Below are 23,083 nucleotides of genomic sequence, written 5' to 3'. Positions count from 1 at the left end.
ATATATATATATAAAATATATATATAAACATAAAAATGTGAAAATAACGTTCAAATGAATTGCGATCGAAGACTTGAAAAGTAAGAAGGTCAGCGAGAGAACAGCTTGTAAATTATATTAAAATAAGTATATACTGTAGTGATAAATATATATCCTGAGATATAAAGAGGTTGTAAACAGGATGCAGGTGTAGACAGTACAGTAGAATATGTATATAAAGTAAAAGTGTTAGAATTATGTATTCAAACTTGCTGGTTGCGTAACAGGTAGTTCAAATGTGCTTGCATATTTTTTTCTTTATATATTCTGTAATAATAGAATTGTTGAGGACTGGTGTTTCCACAAAGCACACAGATAAATGACATGGTACCCTGATATCTTGATACTAAACTATTAAAAAAAGAGTTGCTATAGGGTTGTGACGGAGAAAAGAGAAATTGGAACAGTGGCAAAGACCTTACCTGAGTAAGGTTAGTATAATATTACAAATCACATACCATTCCATTTACTTAACCACAGATCATTTCAGGAACATTGCCTTATGTTTGGGCTTTCACTCTAAATTTTTTCTACTTTCCAGCATTCATTTTTAATATGATATGAAAGTCAGTTATCAACTTGGTTGAGACGGGTAATAAGTACAAAAACAAGTAAATGTTGTTGGAGATGCAGAATAAGCTGTCTTCTTCACTTTGGTACTTTTCTACAAAAATACTCAAGAAACGCTCTGTTCCCTGATGGATCACTGGGTGCTTCAAGCATTGAGTGGATGTACTGTAGTCAAGTGAACGTAAAACAGCACATTTCTTTTATGGGGCACTATGTCATATTGGAGAAAAACATTGAAACTTTTTTTACAGTAGGACTGAGATGATAATAACTCAATATATCATAGATCATTGATATACAATTATTTTGTCCATAACTGAATAAACAAAGAGTTCTCAAGAATAAATAGGGTCCCCAGAACTCTGTTTGAAGCTAGAAAGGTTTGTTTGTTTATTCAGTCATGAAAACAAAGAGTGTAGTTTGCTTAGGTATCATAAGAAAGATCTTTCTCGTCTGATCTAAATTTCTTCCCAAAAACGACATAGTGCACCTTTAAGTTAAATGTTTCTTTTGGAGTACAAGGTAAAAGCCATGCTTTTATTTTGAATTCGAGCAAATCAAAGAGGAAACGGGAGATGGCCGCGTGCTGGCGGATGTGAACGGTACAGGCTACAAAGCGCTTTCCTCACAAGTTAGCCAAATTCACACTTTTACAGCAAAGAACCGTTTCAACATGGCCTCCGCGCAACCTATTAAGGTAAAAACCTAAAACAGAGTGTCAGTCGAGACGTTTTACTGTCGGAACGTGGTGCGTTTAAACAGAGCTGGGTGGGCAGAGGGGTAATCAATGCGAGAGCAGCTAGCTAAACAAGTTAGCGTACTTCCTACCAGATGCGCAGCTATGGCCAACCTGGAAGTGCGGGAAAAGCCTCTTAGCTCTTAGCGTAGAATTTCCAAAGCTGTACTCAAAATGTGCAGCCCTTAAAGAAAACGGCTACAGTTGAATAACACAAGCTAACGTGTTCATGCTAACTGCAGGGCTGCTGTAGTTGTACTGTAAAGAAGCCATATGTAAACCACCTCAGGTACTGTTAATTTGGCACGTGGCCCGGTACAGCTTGGACTGGCTCCAGTGAAACCTGTCAGCGGGTAGTTAAACGGTGCTGCGGTTAAAATAACAGGTCCACACCTTACACAAATGCACGTATGATCAGCAAAGTGCTTGAAGTAGCCTATTGGCAGAACACAAAGGTTTGAACGAACAAACATTCACACAAACAATTCACGAACCCATCAAGGTGCCATCTATTTATAATATGGGTAAACTACAAAAGTGTTAAAGATGTATTCAAAATAAAACTAGCAAATCATTAAAACGTGTGTGAATTATGTGAATAAAGAATTGTGTGAATAGATTATGTGTAGAATTGGAGGTAAATTGGCTTGGACAGGTTCCCTCCTGTCTAGAAACTCTATAAACAATTTCCACATCTTCTGAGTATTTATTAATTTAATGTTTATTGTCATGGGACATTTGTTTGGTTCTGTAACAAACCAACATATTTTCTACATCTGGAAAACAGGATATGTGGGACCGAGCATCTCTGGAGCACTACATGCTTGGCCGTGTTGTGATTCATGTCCTCAACGGTTGATGATTTTCTCACATTCTTTCTTTTAGATTGGAATAATCGGTGGTTCAGGACTTGATGATCCAGATATCTTGGAGGGAAGGACTGAGCGTTATGTTGACACACCCTATGGAAAGGTCAGTTTTGTTTTGTGAGGTCTTCATGGGTGGCGGCTGAAGTCCAGCACAGTCCACAGTACGAAGGTTGGACTGGTAGACGTGCCAGTGCACCGCCTGAGCACTTCTGAGTTACCCATGAGCAAGGCACTTAACCTCTAACTACTTGGAGCACCAACTGTGTGGCAACTCTATGACTCTAAAATGACTCCACAATTGATGCATGTCTGTATGTTGTGACTGTGTGTGTATGACCAGTATTTAGGGTCTGTGTGTCTGTAATGAAAATGGCAGTTAACATTTTTATTTCTCCAATTCATTTTTGCCTCAAGAACTTCTAATATCTGTCTTGTCAAATAAAACGGTGCGTATTGGCTTACCAACAGTAGTGTTTTTATCTATAATTGGATTATTCTGCTCTTCTTGGACAGCCGTCCGATGCTCTTATCCTGGGGAAGATAAAAAACGTGGAATGTGTGCTTCTTGCAAGGTGAGAAATGGTATATATTACAGTTATATAGTTATAAATGGTAATTATTTGGTGTTCTACCTCACTTGTGACTTATGAAAATGTGAGCTCTTAGCACCATCTAGTGGAAAAACCTCACCATAAAACTTACAGAGCACTATTTATTAACTCAGTCTCATAGCAAAGTGCATTTGTTAGGTAAATGCATTTGTATGTTTCTGACATTGACCCAAAAATCAATACAAACAATATATAATGAATAATTCTTTTCCTTGTACTCAGGCATGGGAGGCAACACACTATAATGCCGTCTAATGTGAACTTCCAGGCCAACATCTGGGCACTGAGAGAAGAGGGCTGCACACATTTGCTGGCTACCACGGCCTGTGGCTCACTCAGGGAGGAGATTCAGCCAGGAGACATCGTCATCATAGATCAGTTCATTGACAGGTGAGTGGGCTGTGACCACAACATATAATTTATGTGTCTTTCTACATACTCTCAGAACGTATATGAAACAGAGAAGGTCAAAAAATGTAACTTGTGATCTTAATTCTGCTTTTATTTTTTTTTAAAGTTATCATCCTTTGTTTTCAAAAAAGAGGATATATGCTTTTGATCAGTTTACAGGTATTTATCAGTTTTTTTGTTGCCTATATGTGAACAGATTGTAACGTGACTCTAAAAAGTCTGACTTCCTTTGCTTCTCTCAGTTGCCCACATGAGCCTGTGGGTGATTTGTTTAAGCTGCTTAAAGTTACTGGACTGTGGACAACCAGCTTCCAGCACAACACAAAAGTTCCACAGAGCCCCTTTAAGTCCATCCGACCGCTTTTATTTCAGTTTATACAGTAGAAGACCCTTAAATCATTTATCAGCCATATTTTTACACAATCTGCAATCTTTAACCACACCACTAGATGCCACTAAATGCTATACACTGGAACTTTGAATGTGTACCTTAAAATAGTTTCATCCTCTGTCAGAGGTTTTGGTTGGTTGTTATCGCATGAAAATTCTACAGGAGGTTTCTTGTGCAAATATTCAAGCATCTTCCCACACATCTCACTGACAGGATTCAAGTTACTGTGTGACTAGAGTGTCCAGATGTCTGAGTGAGGGAGAGCTTGACTCACCACAGTTTACATTTTCATCAAAGCCAATTTGTGTGTACTATCATGTCCAGTGGGAAGACTTGTTAACCCCTGTCTGATGTTTTGTTGAGCTCTCAAGTGTCATCTTTTGCTTGGTGAGAGTTGTACACGCCAATGTATAATGACTTTATTTTCTGGAGCATGAACTTTGCAAAGAGATTATTTTATGTAAACATTCAGGATTCCTTCCTGTCTGTCTCAGTTTTCATTCTATATATCACTTTCACTGAGTTGTTGGAATTCCGGCATTCAGTTCTCATTCAAGTCACTGAGCTAACACCCACTATCACCTTTGAGTGGCTGCAATGGAGAGCGCTCGTTCACACAATGATGTTCTTTCCCTCCCTGATTTTGGAGTTTATTAGTAAAGGTCACATTATGCCCATTTATGGTGCATCACTTTTGTTGTGCCACTACTAGAATAGGTTTAAAATTTTAAATGCTCAAAAAAGCACTTCAGCTTTCTCCTACAGCAGCACCATATTCCACTTCCACCCTCTTTTAACTAGCGTTTCTTTAAGGCCTCCCTCCCAGATGCCCAGTCTGCTCAGTTTGGTCAGTTCACACACCTGAGCCAGCACCGCTCACCATCTCTGGTCGGCTCAGTTGCGTTTTCAGATTCCAGTTATCTTCAATTTTACTGTTTTTAAGCAATGTGTCAAATGGTGAGGAAGTGATGTCAAGAAGAAGAGTTATAAGCTGGGCTGCTGATGAGGTATTTCAGATGAGGTGTTCTCTGTGTGAGATGGGAGCTACCACTGTGGTTACTTGGGAATTTTCCATGCACAAGAACCTATATAATTGAAGGAAAGGGGAAAACATAATAAGTCTACTTAAAGTTCTACAAAATAATGATTAAATGTTGATATTGAATGTAGCAATGTGGTTTTGATACTCAGAGCTGACCCCAAATTAACTTGCCTGACTAATTCTATGATATCTATAACAAATACCAGCTGCAGCACAACCCTTGTAAATAATCTTGTATTTCTGGGTTTTAATCACCAGAAAGTGACACTCAGAGTTAGTCACACATGCTGGTAAACCTGAGAGTGTCTTTCTCATTTATTGACATGGGAAAACTCAGCAGTGTCTGTCCTCCAGGCATATGCATATATACTTTCCGTGTAGTATGAGCCTGTGGGAGTGTGGTGATCTCTCATAGCTGATTGTACAAATTCCTTTAAATGACTCGATATGTGCAGTTTAAATAGGATGGCTTATTTGTTACCAATGAGTTTGCATCCAGCTGGTTAAGCTGCCTTCTCACAGTTGTGTCACTGTTTTCTCCAGTACGCTCGTAATCACCTCCGTCACGCTGCCTGTGGTTGTGCCTGCCTGTGTTGGTGAAGCCGATGAATGGCTCAAATAGTACCTACATCAAGTGAGCACAGACAACATCTTTTTATCAGAGATGAGGAAGTTTCTTGTTGGGACTTGTTCAGACTTGTCCAACAGCATGTGACAACATGTTTTCTGAAGGCCTAGCTGTGATGATGTCACATCATCAGCTGTCATGCCAGCTCTGGCTGCATACTTTTTCTCAGTGTCAACAAGTTAGTGCAGCTGACTTTGTCCAGCTTGTTTTTTGTTTTTCATATTCACTTTGTTTATTTGCAAAGTTAATCTTGACATCTGATAAAAGTGTGTACTTTGCTCTTACTGACCAAGTGGCATCTCAGAGTCACTAATACCTATATGTAAGAAGTATCAGTATCAAAAAATGTAAACACAATACATGCTTGTTGCATGGTAAACCAGAATGATCTGATGCATTCAGGTACACATCTTAAAAAAAAAAACCTCTTTGTATGCTTTACTAAGATATTATAGTTACTGTATTCTGCTCTAAACACCAAACACATACTCTTAATTATTGGATTATCATTCAAGTGAAGAGCCGGACTTCAGACCTGGAATTGTTTTGAAATTGATCTTGGAAGTTTCACCACATAAATCTTGTTATTTGTCCGTAGTGGTGGGAGCCATTATTTGCAACAACCATTCTGAAATCACATTACTAATGAAATGCCAGGATAACTCAATTTCTATAACATAAACAGGCATTGTCCTCTGCTCATAGTTTATATCTCACACACCGCTGTTCATGATTTTTTTGTTTTTTTGCAGCAGCAGCAGGGTGGAGCTGCAGCTGGCTCGAACTATTTAAACACTGAGTTAAGTCTTCTGCTGCCAGTGTTATGAGTAAGAGATGGGGTTGGGCATCAACTTGAAAGATTACCATCAATGGAGAGATTCATATTTTGGATGTTTGAGATAGTTGTGGTACGACTAGGTAATCCCAGGGAAGATGGAAGAAAACCAAAGTTATGCCATAGACAAGCCCTTTTTTCCCTCATTAATTCCTCTTTTGGGGGAGAGTTTTCCTTATCCATATTGATTGTCCGAGGACATAGGGTATTGTATGCTGTACAAAAGACTTTACAAGACTGAATTATTTTTGATGACACAATGATCTACATACCTTTACAGAACTGCACATGCTAAATATGATTCAGTAAGTAGCAAACAAGCTGAAGAGATGCAGGCAGACACAGAATCTTGAATTTTCTCAGGTCACTGGGCTAATTGAGTCAGTCTCTTGTGGTTTCCCGACCAGTCTCCATACAGAACTGAAGGGAGGCATGCTGGCGCCGTGCTTGGTGGAACTCCACTGACTCGGCAGAAATGTGAATTGAACAACCATTGTTGCCGAGGTGCAAGAGACCAGCATGCTGCTGGTGTCTGTAAATGCTTTCATTATAGCCCTGGAAAGCTGTGAAAGGACTGTTCATAACGTGTTAAATAGTTTAATGATGAAAAAATTCATCCACTTATAAACGTGTAGTCTTTCATTAAACTGTGGCTGCTTTAGAAGATTTTAAACGGGCAAAGAAACGGGTTAAGATTACGATTGTGACACTAATTACTATTGCTTAACGCTTGGTTCTTATTGTTTTGTTTGTTAGTATTTTAAAGTTTATTTACTTATTCAATCCAACATAAAGTTAAATGTTTGAAAATATAAATAATAAAACTGTAGAAAGGTGATATATTTATCTGGACAGCACCATAACTAAGGTTGGGATTTGCAAAACAAACTAAACTGCAATTTCATATGGATTTGGTCAGTCTGCAAAAACTTAACCCAGCTACGTCTGCGTCTGAATTGGCCTCATGTTGCCTTGACGATAACTATCAGTGCTGTTCATTCCTTTTGTCCAGGACTACCAAGAGAGCTCAGACGCTGCATGATGGACAGCCTACCAGTCCCCCAGGAGTGTGTCACATCCCCATGGCTGAACCTTTCTGCAACAGAACCAGAGAGGTAAGTCTGTACCACATTTCCCTCGTCGTTCAGTTGCTACTCTGACACTTTATACAGTTATTTGTTTCTATGAAATTGGCCTTCAATGAAACGTCTCCACTACTGAACTGTGACCCCTGCAAGTAAAACATATCAACATAAAAGAGAGGATGCCTTCTTATAATTTTAGAAGCTAAGGTTCTATTATTTTGCACTGTCACACTTGGTAAAACATAGAAACGGAAACCTTAGAAACTAAAGTGAGATATTTCCTTGCTACCGGTGCTTCATAGTCAGGTCAATTCCCACACATAAACAATTAAGTGTATAAACAAGGAACTTTGCGTACCTGAATATGCCTGCTCAATGATTAAAACAACAAGCATTGGGTTAGTGACAACTCTGAAGCAGCAATACTGAACACAGATTCATGATTGTCGTTCTCTCAGGAGGGGAAAAAACAACTATTTATCAATTTCACGTGAACATTGCACAGTAACGTTACCGCAAATGCATTTATTTAGGAATGATGTTACGCGAGTAAACACTAACCTGCATTAGATGCAGGTCACTGTTTTCAGTGGTATAAAACAGTCATTTGGAATAGATGGTTAAAAAGTGGAATAAATGGTTTTAAAAAGAACCGAAGATTGCAGTTGAATGGATCCATAAAAATGTTGTTATTCCTTCAACACAGCAGGATAGAGATTGTTATGAATGTATCATAACTGTGTCAACAGTCCACCCCCTCCTCTGTCACTGGCCTTAAGGAGATGGTTACTAACTCTCTGTCCTGGTGCAGGTTTTGGTGGAGGTGGCGCGGACCCTGGGGATTAAGTGCCATGTGCGAGGGACTATGCTGACAATCGAGGGGCCCCGCTTCTCATCGCGGGCTGAGAGCCTGATGTTCCGCCAGTGGGGTGCCGACGTCATCAACATGACCACTGTGCCAGAGGTGATCCTCGCCAAGGAGGCCGGCTTGTGCTATGCCAGCATCGCCATGGCAACAGACTATGACTGTTGGAAGGAACATGAGGAGGCGGTGAGTGGCAGGCTAGAGGACCTAACAGTCGTTTTTTTTTATTACTTTAAGTCTCTGCTGTTTGTTTATGCCATGTGTGAGTCAGTGTCAACAAAGGGTGATGCACGGTTGCTGCACTTTAGGTGATATGCCTTCCTTCCTGTTCTGTTTGGACTATATTCCTGAATGTAGTTTACTCCTTTTGGTTTGACAGACAAAGCGTGCTGAAGCACAAGGAGCAAGACAACACATTCTGTTCATTGACTAGTGTTTCGATGCATGTGTGTCTTCATCAGAGTCAGAGTCTGATCAAACTTAGTCATTGATACCATCCAAAGGTTCAGTCTCATCAAAACTTGACATAGTTGTTAACATTATATGTTCATTTCATCTTATTATCTCTATACCGGATTTGCCCTCCCTATTTTCCCTTTTCCTTCTAATCAGACAGCTGATTTTCTAAACTGAACAGCAGTGGCCAAGGTCCCCCTAGCCAGTGATATGAAATAAAGTCCAGAAACCCCCGAGGATCTATGACACATAACCATTGGCTCTGCAAAATAATCTCTTCAGATAAAGTTGTGCTGAGCCATTGAAATGTGCAGGTGTGGGGCACTTGTGCCAAAGTATGCAATAAAACAATTATTGCTCAATTATCCCCTGTCCTCCCACGTTTACTCAGTCGTTTCTGTGATTGCAACACAGCACATCACGGTAGTAAGCACTGATCTTTATTTTCTTTTGAATAAGAATAAATTCATTTTTGTATTTTTACACAACCACTGATAGACTGTGGTGCTTTTATGCATACTATAATAGCTAGCTTGTTTTTCTCTTCACTTTCTTCAAATGGAAGATTTTCTGAGTTGTGCTTATAACAAAACGACTTTGTTCACTGTAATCTGTAATGATCAGTGTCCTCTCGCGGCAGGAAATGTTTGCGTGCATGAGGTCCTCCTCACTTTATGCTTCAGAGAGTTCTATTTTTAATCGCTTTATGCTGATTTATTATGGGGGAGTCATTGCCGCTGCGAGCCATTCTCTCTCCCTCTTCTGCCTTTCTGTCTCTCTAATATCACTATCATGTAAAGCAGAAACGCCTAATAGAATAAATCAAATTAATATTAATAAATAATAATTTTATAAATAGTTACACATTGTTTTGGGCAGTAAGTCATGTGGGACAGTATCACATTTTCATGTAAAAATCAGTTTGCTATAATAATAATGATAATAATAATAATAATAGCAGCACTGTTTCAGTGTTTATGAAGGAGCTTCGACAAAAGGTGACACAGGTGCTACAGAAATGTCTAAATAAAGGTGTATGACAAAAATGATATGGATTGATTTTTTTCACTTTGCGTTGATGATGTACGATTGTTGAATCGACACATCAGTCTGGATCAGTGGATTCTTGCACTCATGATGTGTATGTTTCCAGGACATTTAATGAAAACAAACAAACAAAAACAAGCAATTAGACATAAACAGCCAATATGATGATGGTCAGGATAATAAAAATGAACTTTTTGATCAGTTTTTGGGCAGTCTTGTATGAAGATTAACTTTTCTTTCTTGCCTTCAGAGCTGATTTGCAGAAGTATTGAATTGTAGGTGAGATCAAAATAACAAGGCTTCTTCTGTGTTAAGTTTAAATTATTTTAAGTAACATTTTGGTACAAGTTGGTACATCACTAAAACATTACATTTTTAAGAACAGAATAACTAGATGATTAGATTTCTATTTGTATGATGTGTTCTCAGCAGAGGTTTTTACCATTTGCGCTCTGCCAGCAGACGAGAGTATCTGTGGCTTCCAATGGCTTCCGAGTGACCCATGCTCTGTGTCAGACACTCTGGATAGTGCAGTTGATACACTGCATGTGGGCGAGTTTCGGCTTATTTGTCACGGATCCAACCAAACTCACAACTCCACTTCCGAGTTCCTGCAGCTGACCTCTTCCCCCTCCTGTTGCAGAACGCTCGCCACATCCTTCCGCCCCCCCCTTTCTGTCTACTCCGTCCCAGCCTCATACTACCTCCTGCCCCCCCAGTCAGCTTGCTGCCAGCCTCCGGTGGAAGCCCTGCCAGAGGAGGTTGAGTCACACTGAGTCATCAGCTTCACTGTCTTCATCCTGGCAAACACCACAAAAACATGAATCTAGTCAGCGTGTTTGACATGAAAACAAAGCACTTAAGGAAGGAATGGGTTAATGAAGGTTAGCGGAGGTAAACACGAGCAAAGGACGGAAGTAATGTTGTAACTTGCTGTGCTGCAAACACATGTCTGGCTGAGTAGTTATCACACAATATAATGCAGATAAACGTATCTTGAACATATGACTCAAGCCTCTGTTTAGCAGCAGATGAATAAACATGCTTATTGCAATGTTTTGATTTTTATTTCCCCTCTCTTTGCAGTGCTGAATAATATGAATACTGTGATGATTGCCAGTGTCCAAGACATGGCAGGTGAAAAGGCTCGAGACTAAACGCATTATTAATACCACATAATGACATGAGTCACGTGGAGTACAAGGCACAGCTGGCTACATTAAAAACAGTGTACTGCTCCTCACATCTGCACTGATGTGAATTGTTTGTTTTTTTGACGATTGTTGGTGTGGCTGAGATCTGGTTGTGATTTGGTTAAACTTGAGATTAAACTAACAAACTTTCACTGGCCCGTCTGGTTGCCCATGACTAAACTCGAGTTCTGCTTGACATCTGTGCAGTAGCATGTGCTTCGTCTCTACTGCAACTTGAGCCTGGGTGATAAATCAGTATTATTGTTTTTTGAATTTCAGAGTTTTCTGACTGTCTTATGTTGCACAAAAGTCATTAACAGTTCATTTTGCAGTTGAACACTGACATTTTTAAAATTCGCCATGTTTTGTACTTACTATTTATAAATTGTTGTTGTGTACTGTATGTTAGGCACACCAGCATTAAAGAAAGATTTACTCAAGTTTTGTTACATCTTACAACATAGTATTGAATATCTTTTTTTTAAGGTCTTGTTAAGAAATTTAAAAAATCCAGTGTCATGATAACAGTTGCCCTTCACTAATACACTAAGTATCATTCAGCCTGGTAACACAAAATGATGCATAAATAACACATAAATGTCTCAAGTTATTATCATTCAGCATTTCTCACATGTGAATGTGTCGCCCAAACCATGAACTTTTCCCTAAAACCAATTAAGTAGGTTTGGTCCTATACCTAACTAAAGTTTTGACAACATTATGCATATGTATATTTTTGTTACCATGACAGCAGTCACCTGAAAATATGACCCGACTTTGACTGTTCCTGCATGTCTGAAAAAAAATCACTGTTAAATGACTCATTAAAAGCTTAAATTGTGTAGACATGACAAAATGGCGTGCTATTTCTATGGCATCCCATGATATCACAGTCTACTGGATTGCTATTACAGCTTTCCCTTTAACTTCCTGTAAAAGTGTAAACTTGTAAACTGTATGTCATGAAAGATATATAAACACATCTGTTATTCAGGTCTGATCACAGTGCAGATGTTCTTTTAGACACAAGTGAAAGTACATTTTCGGGAAATACAGTGTGACCGAGTCTTTATAGGAAGTGAAATTTGTGTTGCTGTACAAGATTCTGAACACACGGCTGCCTTTTTTCCCCCCCTAGGTCTGTGTTGACAACGTGCTGAAGACGATGAAGGAAAACGCCAACAAAGCCAGCAGCATCCTGCTAACTGCAATACCACAGATTAGTCAGATGGATTGGGCTCAGACAATGAAGACCTTGAAAGTAAGTTGTCAGCTTTATGATGATTCATTTCCATTCAGTAAGTCTTTGGGGAGGTTGTGAAAGAGGGTCTGTTTACTTTTTTCAGCTGAGATCTAATGTATAATTATTCAGCCACCTCCTTAAACTGTGAGAAAATCAGACCGTCTGGAGCATGACCGCTCTCTAAACACAGCCTTTTTATGAAGGTGGTTATTACAGTTATTTTCACGAGGCACAAGTGAGTTGATGACAGTTAACCTCCGTGAGTGAGGCTTACTCACTGTCATTGTGCACCTTTTTGTGCTATTAAAAAGTAAAACTCAGCTGGTTTAACTTTGAGTGGAAGTGTATTTGACAGAACTGAGCATGAAAACACCCATATTACAGTGTTGACTCAATATATTTAGCATTTGTATATAAATGCATAAGTAAAGGATAAGTTGCTCCACAAATAAAAATGTAGCATTATTTACTCACACTGATGCCAGTAGAAAATCAGGTGAAGTTTACTTTGAGTTTGACAGGAAAGCAGCATTGCAGCATTCTCCTAAATAACTGGGGGGGATCCTAAAATGGCTCCATACAGCTAATCCGAAGTAATCTATTTTCCAGACTGATCTGAAAAGACGCTATTTACACCCTCTACACAACTGAATGTGTGCACCCACTTTAGACAGGGCATGTGCTAATACTCTTAGCTTGGCAGCTAAAGTGAAGGTTTCAGTGTCAATAAGGGTGTAAAGGACGTCTGTTCAAATCAATTTGGAATCTCGGGGCTTCTGTGTACTTGGATTATGCCAGATGAGCTGTATGGAAGCATTACGTTCCTCTAAGTAGTTTTTTTTAAACACTTTAAAACAAGTCCCCATCTACTTTAAGCGAATGCTACAACTGTGTTTTGCTGTGAGGCTCCAGAAATGGCTTGTGAAGCTCGAAACTTCACTCAGCTTTCCATCAGCATGAGGGTTAATAGATAATGACTAAATTACAGGTAGGGAGGGCAATTATGGAGGAAGATAGTTGATTGTTGAGACTCATTCCCAGGTTGTCAAATTCTAATGCTTTCGGCCTGAAATTCTAACCTGAGGCATTGGTATTTGACAACCTGGAGACTATCTCTCTTCAGAATTGTTTTCCCTAGCATTTTAATCGTACTTCAGGTAACCACGAGTGTTTTTAGACTGGGTCCAGTATTTGCATCCATTTTCAACAATAGTTTTGAACATATTTGAAGTACTTTGAGGATACAGGAAGGTAAGTAATTACATTTATATTTAAAATCTTTCAAAATATTATTAATTTGTTGCATTAATATTCCTTAATATGTATTTTTTTCTGTATTTTTCTATCACTATCACTATATCACTATAAACTTTTAGAAACAGATTTTTTTATTATGCAATATGTTTTTGTCATTGACTGTCTAACCAAATTAACTTACTTCTGAATACTTTTGGCCCCGGGCTGCCCTGAAACTAATGCTACTCAACTTTAACATAACCCGTGTAGTTACTGTTGTCTTACATCGTGGACGTACATGGGAAATGAGCTGTCTGGTTTCTTCTGTTACAGTCAATGGCACAATCTTCAGTAATGTTACCAAAACACTGAGAAAACAATGAAGAAGAAAACGTTCGCGGATCCCAGACACCTCCTGCACCAACACGGACAACAGACTCAACCCTGCCTGTGGATTTGTCATCAGTGAATCACAAGAAAGTGCCTCACATAATAATGCATGTGCTCTGTCTTCAGCAGGAGTTTCCTTGTTTTTCTTGACCCAAAATACACATATAACCCCCCCCGTACTGATTCACAGGTCACGACATTTCTCTGGAACACTCGTCAGTATCATCAGTTTCCAGATGTTTTATGTACAAAACCACCTGAGAGATTAAAAAAAAAAAGATTTTAATAATTGTGGATTTATATTTTTTGTGATCTTTTCAAGTTTCTATTTGCTGCCAGTAAACCACTGGTGTCTTTATTGCCATTAATGCCGGTTTCAATCCAAAATACAAGTGTAGCACATGGAAACTTTGTTTACAGCCTTAAGAACAACTGATACCCTTCTAAATGTCAAATCTGATGTCTTAAACGTTTGTTGTATGTACTCCAGTAAAATCTCTTCAGTGACTGGCTACATTCCAGGAAATCGAGTTAGGCTGTAAAATCGTGTTATTAACAGTGGCATGTTTACAGCTTTCCTTTTTTGAGCACAATTTATTTTATATCTTGTCAGGTACTTTCATTTTTGTTTCTTATCTGTTACTGTTAGATGTGATTCATGAATTAAAACCCATCGTTTCACTTTTTATACACATGTACTGACAGAGGTGACAGACTTCTTTTGCCAGCCTGAAATGTTTTACATATTGCAAGATGAAACCTTTTTAAGGAGTATCTGGACTTCCTGTTGCCACTCATGTTTGCTGCACCTAAACTCACCACACTGCTCATCATCTGAAAATGTGGTTCTTTCTGTATTTCCTCTTTAGAGCAACGTACATGGAAAATGAGCGACAAACAGCACATTTCTGACGTGGTCACCTCTAAGAGGAAATACACAAAGACCACATTTTTATTTTCTGTTTGTCTTGTCTCAACAATATGAATGCTGTATACACAGCATAAATTCACTTAATGAAAACTGGACATTTGAAGAGATGTATGTTATTTTTTTGTTTTTTGTTTTTGATTAACCTTTTTAGCACAGAAACTAATGTGCAATGAATAATAGGAATTAAAAAGGGAAAAAAAGTGGTTTACAGTAATGGTGCAATTATGTCCCTCTGACATGAGAGCTCAAGATTAGAATTTCTGGTCTTGAAGCATGAATGTCTTTAGGGAGATAAGTTTTGTCAGTGCTTTAATTGATCATGACCTCCACATCATTATTGTTGAGATAAAGACGGCCTGTAAAAACTCCTTCTAAAAGGAGACCGGAGTGTCAGTTACGCCGCTTGTGGTTTTGCGAACTTTTCTGCTCGCTTAAAATCTTATTTTGGTTTCATTAAGCCATAAGAAAAAAACAAAACAAAACAACAAACGGCATGGTTCAAACTGAATGCAAATGTTCAACTAGATGCGCATCCTGTGTTATGAATCATGTTTGTATATTATTTTTGGTTCTCTTCGCAGCTGTGCGGTATTAACTCTTTTGTACCTGGAGGATTCAGTTTCATACTGTTATTCTACTAAAAAAAAAAAAAAAAAGCTCCTGTCAGCTAAACCATGTAGATTATAATATTCAAACTCTGTACACGCATGTTTCATTCTCATCTGAACTGACACGTCGCCTCGAACATTTCACAGAGAATAAATAAATTCTCACATCTGCATCGATCTTATTTGCGTGTTTAACTGAAGTAGCCTGCAGCCTGTTTACCGTGCAGAGTTGAGGAAATACCCTTGTCTCTGTCTCTGTCAATAACACAAATACATTTAATAACAAAAGCAAACCCCGAAGAGAAGTCAGCAAACGGCGAGTTTTTTTTAAATCGTCGCCCGGGGCTGATTTCTCTCGTTCAGACGTTCAAACTCTCAACTGAAACAAACTCAAACGACCATCGCTCGTTTTCCTGTTTCTGACGCATTTTATTTCTTTTATTCTCTGGTACCGATCAGCAATCATCCATCACATAATATCGGAAGCATGGGAGTATAATCGCTGCGTCTAACCTTAAAACACTTTAAAAATAAATCTCAACATCTTAAATAAATCGCATCATGTCCGAGCTCCGAGTCTCACGTTGTACAAACAGGACATCGGACTCCGCAGAATAATGCTTAAAGAATAGTGCGTAAAATGTGCAAAAATATTTTTGAATGGCTTTTATGTTATTTGGTGAAATACTTGATATTGAAAGATATTTAAAAAAAAAAAACTCATAGGTTTATGATGACGATCGCAATGATCCTATTTTAAAAATAGCCTACAATATTGTAGAAACACGACAGTATAACTTTACACTTTATAAGTGAGATTCCTCACAGGCTTATCTGAATATTTCAGTGGTACAACGGAAGATGTAATAACAATAAATTGTACTAAAGTCGCTGTCGAAGCAGGACTAAATGATCCGACAGCCTCTCTTCAGATCATCATCGAGGCTGTTTTTGTCTGAACCTCTCACATCCTAGATAACCCTGATTTCGTTAGAAATAAAAATAATGATGCCTATTCAGCATAGAAGACAAATAAATACAAACATTTCTTTACAGCAAAAAACAGTCAAATGTGCATAAATGAGGCTGCAGGCCTCACCAGGCCCCGTTTTGTCCCCCCCCTCAGAGCTCAGAGTTCGAGACCAGCAGCAGGAAACGATCTCACACGGACTCCAGGAAAGCGACCACGTCTGCGTGGCCGTGTTCACCGGCCAGATCCACGGGCCGACAGTTCGCATTGTCCCTGGCCTGCGGGTCCGCCTGGTACTCCACCAGCAGCCGCACCGTGTCCAGGTAGCCCGTCCTGGCCGCGTCGTGCAGCGGGGTGGTCCCGGTGCTGCTGTCCGCCACGTTGGGATCCGCTCCGTGGTTCAGCAACACCTTCGCCACCGACGTGCTGCCCATCATCATCACCTTTGTGACAACACAACAACAGGTACACACACACAACATCTTAAAGCAGGAAAAAAAAATGAGTCATTTATAGTTTATAACGAATATTACAGAGGAGCGTTCAGGAGCAGTGAGTGGATGGTAAAAAAAAAAAAAAACAACAACTCTTGACCAAATGATTATTTTATTGTCACGTCTTTATTAATGGACATGTCACACTGGAAGGACCGAACCAGGGCTCAAAACAACAGGTATCACACTGACTCCAGCGAGCTTCATCTGAACTCATATTTCTGAGTAGATACATGAGAATAAAAAGCCACTGGAAGCGTCACACAAAACAATACCTGCTGTGCGCAAATAAACGCCCCAAGTGTGGACATAAAAGGGGCTCGCTATGACAAACATGTAGTTTCGTTTTCTTTAATCATAAAGACAAAATAATACTGTGTGAAACTGGCATGAGAGAGAAGGAGGGTTGCGTTTTTCCTCAAGTTCGGATCGCTTGAAATTGTGGCGCAGAGACGGCGCTTTCTTTGGCAGCCTCTCCAATAAAGTAAGATGGAAAGACAAAAAAAATATAAACACATAAAACACACATTTTTATTGCTTTAAGATTATGTGTTGCAGTAATGTCATTTTGTAGAGATAAAGGCATGAAATGGGGAAGAGGATTTAGCTTGTTTCCTGAGTGTGTTATGATGACCTGGACGCGTTATTATAACACGAATATTCCTACTTTTAATACAACACACGACCCTGGATATTATTCAAACAGCTCGATTTAAAACTGGTAACAAAGCGAGAAAAAATGACCAGTAACGCAGCAACAACATTCAGTATCTGAGCAAGTGACCTGTTCAGTCGTCTTAATGGCTCAAAACAAACTTACAGTTTCGTTTCATTTAGCTTGATGAGATTTATTTTTAGCGCACATTACCTCTAAAGTTATGCTGCGTAGTGTTCGTAATTTATTTTTCCTCATTTAGACAAGCAGAAGTTTGATCCCGACGGCGCTGCGCGTCATTTCCACATGCGTATATAGTTGGTTTTTAGTTATAATCTGGGTTAAAATGTCTCCCCTCCAACTTTTAGCTGTGCGTATTGTCATCTGAAGAGGTTGATGATGTCGCGGATCACTGATTCCTGCGTGTAAACTTGCTTTGTCTCGGCGCATCTGGTGACACTGACCTGGAGAGCGGTTCGTCCAAAACAGTTCGGCCCGTTAACTTCGGCTCCGGCCCGCAGCAGATTCTCCACATCTGCGGTGTTCCCGGTCGCCGCGGCTGTTGTCAGATCATCCTCCAGAGTCATCGTCAGCCGCCCGCAGATCCGCAGCGATAACCCCGTGTGACAGATTGCTCTGACAGGTAGCCCGATGATGCCTGTTTGAGGATCAAGTACAGCACTAAAGGAAAAACAAAGAATAAAATAAAGCAACAACGCGCCGCACTGCGCGGTTTGAACAGTCGCGGCTGGGTGACGGTGCGCTGCCTCCGGTCTTCAACCATCCGAGGATCGTCAGCTCGTCCGGAGCCAGAGGCGGTCTGGGTCGCGGGAGTAAAAGCGGGCTTACATCGCCCTGTCCAGCAGTCCTCAGTCGGTGTGTATGCCTAGACTTGTCTGTGTTTTGAATGGGTGACGTCATGTGGTGCAGTGGCGCGATCGTGCGCATGCGCCTGACGCTTCCCCCCCCTTGTCCCTCCTCGGCGCTCATGTTGTGTCGCTGAGGTGGAAACCAGCCTCCTCCCGATAAATGCGAAATAAACGCAGCTCTCCGGGAGTTTGTGTTTTTCAACCAGAAATTCAGCCGCGCACGTGTGAAGGCGAAGTGAAAGCCTCGACTTATTTCGAGTATGAAAGAGCCGTTTTAATCCTTCAACTCAAAAGAACTCACTTGAGATCAGTGTTATGAAAAGTCCCCAGAAGTAAAGATATCATTATACAATATGACTTTAAAAAGTGAAAGTCAAGCTTACAAATAGTCTTAAAACATCTGTTATAAAATGTACTTCAGTATCAAAAGTAATTTTCTGGCAATAAACGGACATGAGTATAAAGAGTGCAAGTAAAAGTAAAATGCATATATTTGCATATACTATGAGTCGACCTATTATTGAACTGGCTGATTATGGAATCTGATACTCAGCATTTTTTGATTATTGGTATCAGTTTTTTTGAAATGTTTTTGTCTAAACTGGCTCTGAGGGAGTATGCAAACTGCAAAGGATCTAATAACTAAAGCATTCAAATAAAGGCAGTGGAAAAAGTGCGGTATTTGCCTCCAAAATGTCATGAGTGGAAGTATAAAGTAGCAGAACAATACAAGTATTGTTCTGCTACTTTCTACTTACATACTTCATACTTTATACTAATTCATACTTCCCCTTACTCTTATTATAGTCGAGTCAAGTACAGGTACCACAAAATGTTAGTTACTTAACTACATCTCATCATGGTCAAAGGTCAATCTGACCCCTGCATGATATTGTCATAATATCATATTGACAGATATTGTGGTTGCAGTATAATTTAGTGATATCACTCGATGGTTAAGTGATGCATTGTGGGAAATGTAGGCACCAGGTTATATATGTGGATCTACTGTATTTGATAATTTGTTTGAGTCCAAGACCAGGGGACTGCTTTTTCAAAAACATGGTGTCTACCTTACCCACAATGCAATTAGCCAAAAAAGGCTTTATACTACTTTTTCCACATATGTAGCAGTGCTCCTCTCTTAAGAGCTGTTAACAAACGTAGAAATGACGAAAATTGGTGGATTTATCCTTTAAGGCCTTGATCAGTACTCTTGTGTTTTCGTGCTGCATATTTACAAATCCATTTTAATTTAAATGAATTAAAACAAGTGAACACATACAAAGCTTTAGTCTTTTGTGGAACCCTGGGTTCTTTGAAAAGATGGTTTTTGTTAAAAGCATTTTAAGCTTAAAATGTGATTTTAAAAATAGCTTGTACCAAGAAATGCTAACTAACAAATGAGATAAAATTAATTATGAACCACCATTATGTAATCTCCATTCCAGCAGTGATTATTTAGCCTGACCTCGTATGATCCTGTCTAATCCCATACACTTAATATATATTTGTTTTTTTTTCCATTGGAGCCCTTCTATCTCACTTAATTGGTGACTTGATGGCTGCTCTAAAATTTACAAAAAAGCAAACTTCTGTAAAATATAACACAACAGTTGTTTGAGGTCAGCCGTGACAAACTGAAACAAGCACAAGTTGTAAGTGGGTCTGTTTTTGTTGCTTAGACTGAAATACATTTTTTAACAGGGTGCTGTTTATGACAGCTAGGCTGTGGACCTAAAGAGAGATGAGAATGGCTGTCTGCCTCCAGGATGAAAAAGACAGCAGCCAATATGTGTAAATCAGAGGGTTTTTTTCTAATGTCTAACAGAACTAAGACCGAGTGTCATACGTGTCGTCTTAATAAGTCATAACGAAACTGTAACATAGTTACTCTCCGTCGTCTAACCTGCTTGACCACTGCTGCACAAGGAATTTTCTTTTGTGTGTGTGTGTGTGATCTCCAGTAATTACACGTGGCCACTGGAACAGTGTGCGTGGGCCTGTGTTATAGGAATGTGACCTATAATTGATCAGTAAATGGAATGTGTGTTGCCTGAGGTGAGGGTGGATGCACTGATTGTTTGGCATGGATGGAATAATGGCTGCCTCTGTATCAAAATAAAATGCATCACGTTTGCCATCAGATTGAATGGGCGGTGGCGCTGGGGCGGCGATCGAGGAAGTTTAGTCTGAAATGTGATTCACTGCAGCGTCTTCCTTTTTAATTAAACAGGATTTAAAGTCAGTTCAGGATTCATTTGTTTAGTCAGACCTTTGCTAGTCGGTCTGTACTCGGTGTGTCTGCTGATCTGAAGCGTCAGGCCATTAGTCATCCCATTTTTCGTCATTACAAAGCACACTGAGACAAAACTTATGACCAGCCGGCAGACTCTTCCGCCTATAGTTCCTTAGGAATGGGACAAATTATGCAAGTCTCCTTCAAAGTATGACACACGCAGTACCAGTCTTATGATAAGATGTATGATAATCATTTGTTGTTGATTATTCAGCATAGTTGTGGGCGACTGTGCACTTCCTGATTTTATTCCTCGTATGAATAATGTGTGGTGATGCTGCGTTCAGGGTCACGCGTAAGCATAAAACCAAAACGGAAAGTTTAAAGTTATATTTCCGAGATGGAATAATGACTTAAGTTGGATATTTTACATAATTCAAAGCTTTAAATACTCCATGTGTATTCAGGTCAATAACATCTGAATGTGATAAATTATTATGGAAATGAAATGAAAACAAAAACCTCTGAAGCATCTCTCAGAAAACAGATGGTAAACTCTTAAATGCCCTACTTTTGTTTTTTTTTATTACCAGTGGGGCAAACAGTTATGAGATCCTTTACTCAGAGACACTATGTAGTTTTGGCAGCAGAAATTTTAAGAGAAGAGAACTTTTACAACTGAATTAACTAAATAAACAAACCATCCTCAAAGGAAAACACAATTTTAAAACGTTTGACTTAGTTTATATTTGTAGGACTCTTTAAAATGGCTATCTGTTTAGCTTCACACAGTATTCTGAGGAGTTATTCCCCTCAAAGATGGCTTGTTTATATGAAAATATATCAGATGACTATTTCTGAGTTTGTATCACTGCCTTATCGCTATTGTACATATTAAATTCCTGAGTTTGAATATTTTTCCTCTGAAGCTACATAGTTCACCTTTAGGTAAAAAATAGTCATTACATAGAAAGTAAAAGTTCTGGATTAAAAATCAGAGAGTTATTTTTACTTCTGTTAATACAGCAAAAAAACCTCTGTTTGAGTTGGTGTCACCAGATGAGGATGGCTGAAATCTTGGACAGGGGCGTTTGGTGGTGGGTGTGGTCACGGTGGCAATGAAAACCAAAACACACCCTGAGTCAAAAATGTATGTCATTAGAAAAAAAACACAATTACTGTGATGTGTGTAGGCCAATTCACCAGGGTTCTTGGACACAAGGCTGGATGCATGGTTTCTTTTCTTTGTTATATTTTTTAAAAAATTCAACCACATCATGGCGTCGCCCTCGCACGAGCCAGAAGCCATGTAGGATATGAACTGCTATAGACAATGCAGAGCCGGCTGCAGGGTGACACCAAAAAAAAAGTCTTTCACAACAGTCAGTATTTAGTGTTTTATTAGCTACACAAAACTCTGGTTTAGTCTAAATTCACAAGAATTTGAACAAGTCAGAGTTATGTCATGCATTGTATTTTAATTGGATTATTATTACTGTCGCATTGCTGCATTAATAGCATGCTGCTGTTGTAGCTCATTTTACCTACACATGTTTCATATGCTGGCTCCTTCACACATACACAAAGTTATCAGCTCGTGTAAGATGTTCATATATTTTGTACATAAAAATTTTAATGTGCAAAGTCATTAAAGCTGTTAAGCAAATATACACAACTTTCCTCAGTAGCAATAAAAAGTAGCATTAAACGGAAAGTGCGTGAGTGTGTGAAGGCAATGAAATGATGCAAATGGTTATTGATCATCACATGACTTCCCTCCCCGCTTGCTGGCAGCTGTTGACTCGACTGTGTGATGAAGCTGCAGCTGTAGTGTGTTTGGTCAGACAGTAACAGAGTGTGGCAGTGGTGTGTGTGTGTGTGTGTCAATAGTCTTAATTGTCAGTTTATCTGTGTAACTGTGAGCAGACCTGTGTGGAATGTGGGTTCGTCGCGGGGTTCACAGCCTGTAGCGACGGAAGGTTTGAGTGTGGGTGGAGGTGTGTTGGTCTGGAAGTCCCCTGGGTGCGCACGCATGTGTGTCTGTGCTTGTGTGTTTGTCTGTGTGTGTGCGTGTGTTTGGTGTGAAAAAAAAAGGGCACTGTGAATGATTACAGACGTTATGGCTTATGCCTTTTATGTTCTGTTTAAAGTATAGAAGAGTAAACAGATCACAGTTTTGCACAGTAAAAAAAAAAAAAAACGGGAAGGACTTTGTAGGGGACAATTAAAGCTTGCTTTTAATAACAACCAAGGCCATCATCAAACATGTCTTACACAGCGGTTTTTCTTTGTAGGGCTCGACTTCATGACATCAGTGCATTTGGAACGTTCTTTTGGTCAGGAAAATGCTCTAGGAAGAAAGTCCTCCCCTTCATTGCTAAATTTAGCAGCTCAGTTTGAAGAAAAGTGGTCAATAGTGATGTGGGCATCATTGTAATCTGTCAGAGTCGGATGGTGTTTCCCACAGAACCTCCTCTGAGTTACATACCTCAGTTGGTTGCTCGGTATTTTGATGTTCCCAGGATTTGAATGAATGAAACTTGATTTATTTTTTAGAAATTTCCTATCATTCACGCTTCGCTCTGTACCGAACCACAATTTGTGATCCAACCACTGTCTTCGACAGCCGAGAAGGGGAATACCTCGCTCTGATTCCAGGCAAATGAAATC

General features: G+C 39.4%; 2 protein-coding genes across 3 annotated transcripts; one reads left to right on the top strand and one right to left on the bottom strand.

The window, feature by feature from the left end:
• Nucleotides 1–1,148: 1,148 nt before the first annotated feature.
• Nucleotides 1,149–14,341, top strand: LOC119021268 (methylthioadenosine phosphorylase). 2 transcript variants are annotated; one of them, XM_037101463.1, is made up of 8 exons: nucleotides 1,149–1,306; nucleotides 2,231–2,317; nucleotides 2,728–2,786; nucleotides 3,048–3,215; nucleotides 7,145–7,247; nucleotides 8,029–8,268; nucleotides 11,917–12,039; nucleotides 13,591–14,341. In XM_037101463.1, the coding sequence occupies exons 1-8, from the start codon at nucleotides 1,283–1,285 to the stop codon at nucleotides 13,627–13,629; spliced, it is 843 nt and encodes a 280-aa protein (XP_036957358.1). In that variant the 5' UTR covers nucleotides 1,149–1,282; the 3' UTR covers nucleotides 13,630–14,341. The 2 variants fall into 2 exon arrangements, with proteins under 2 accessions (XP_036957358.1, XP_036957350.1); XM_037101455.1 differs by lacking the exons at nucleotides 11,917–12,039; nucleotides 13,591–14,341 and adding exons at nucleotides 10,229–10,346; nucleotides 10,672–10,757.
• A 354-nt stretch (nucleotides 14,342–14,695) lies between these two features.
• cdkn2a/b (cyclin-dependent kinase inhibitor 2A/B (p15, inhibits CDK4)) lies at nucleotides 14,696–18,219 on the bottom strand. Its single transcript, XM_037101473.1, has 2 exons — nucleotides 17,770–18,219; nucleotides 14,696–16,599 (listed from the first exon to the last, which is right to left on the bottom strand). Exons 1-2 carry the CDS (start codon nucleotides 17,890–17,892, stop codon nucleotides 16,348–16,350), a joined length of 375 nt encoding a protein of 124 aa, XP_036957368.1. The 5' UTR covers nucleotides 17,893–18,219; the 3' UTR covers nucleotides 14,696–16,347.
• Nucleotides 18,220–23,083: the final 4,864 nt, after the last annotated feature.

The sequence above is a fragment of the Acanthopagrus latus genome, chromosome 1 (assembly GCF_904848185.1).
Source record: "Acanthopagrus latus isolate v.2019 chromosome 1, fAcaLat1.1, whole genome shotgun sequence".
Classification (NCBI taxonomy): domain Eukaryota; kingdom Metazoa; phylum Chordata; class Actinopteri; order Spariformes; family Sparidae; genus Acanthopagrus; species Acanthopagrus latus.
This window is presented reverse-complemented; position numbering and strand designations above follow the sequence as displayed.

Coding starts and splice junctions, on each gene's coding strand:
- cdkn2a/b (XM_037101473.1), bottom strand. CDS start 17,892: ATGACTCTGGAGGATGATCTGACAACAGCCGCGGCGACCGGGAACACC. Junction 16,600..17,769: donor TTGGACGAACCGCTCTCCAG/GTCAGTGTCACC, acceptor GTTGTCACAAAG/GTGATGATGATGGGCAGCAC.
- LOC119021268 (XM_037101455.1), top strand. CDS start 1,283: ATGGCCTCCGCGCAACCTATTAAG. Junction 1,307..2,230: donor CCTCCGCGCAACCTATTAAG/GTAAAAACCTAA, acceptor TCTTTCTTTTAG/ATTGGAATAATCGGTGGTTC. Junction 7,248..8,028: donor TCTGCAACAGAACCAGAGAG/GTAAGTCTGTAC, acceptor GTCCTGGTGCAG/GTTTTGGTGGAGGTGGCGCG.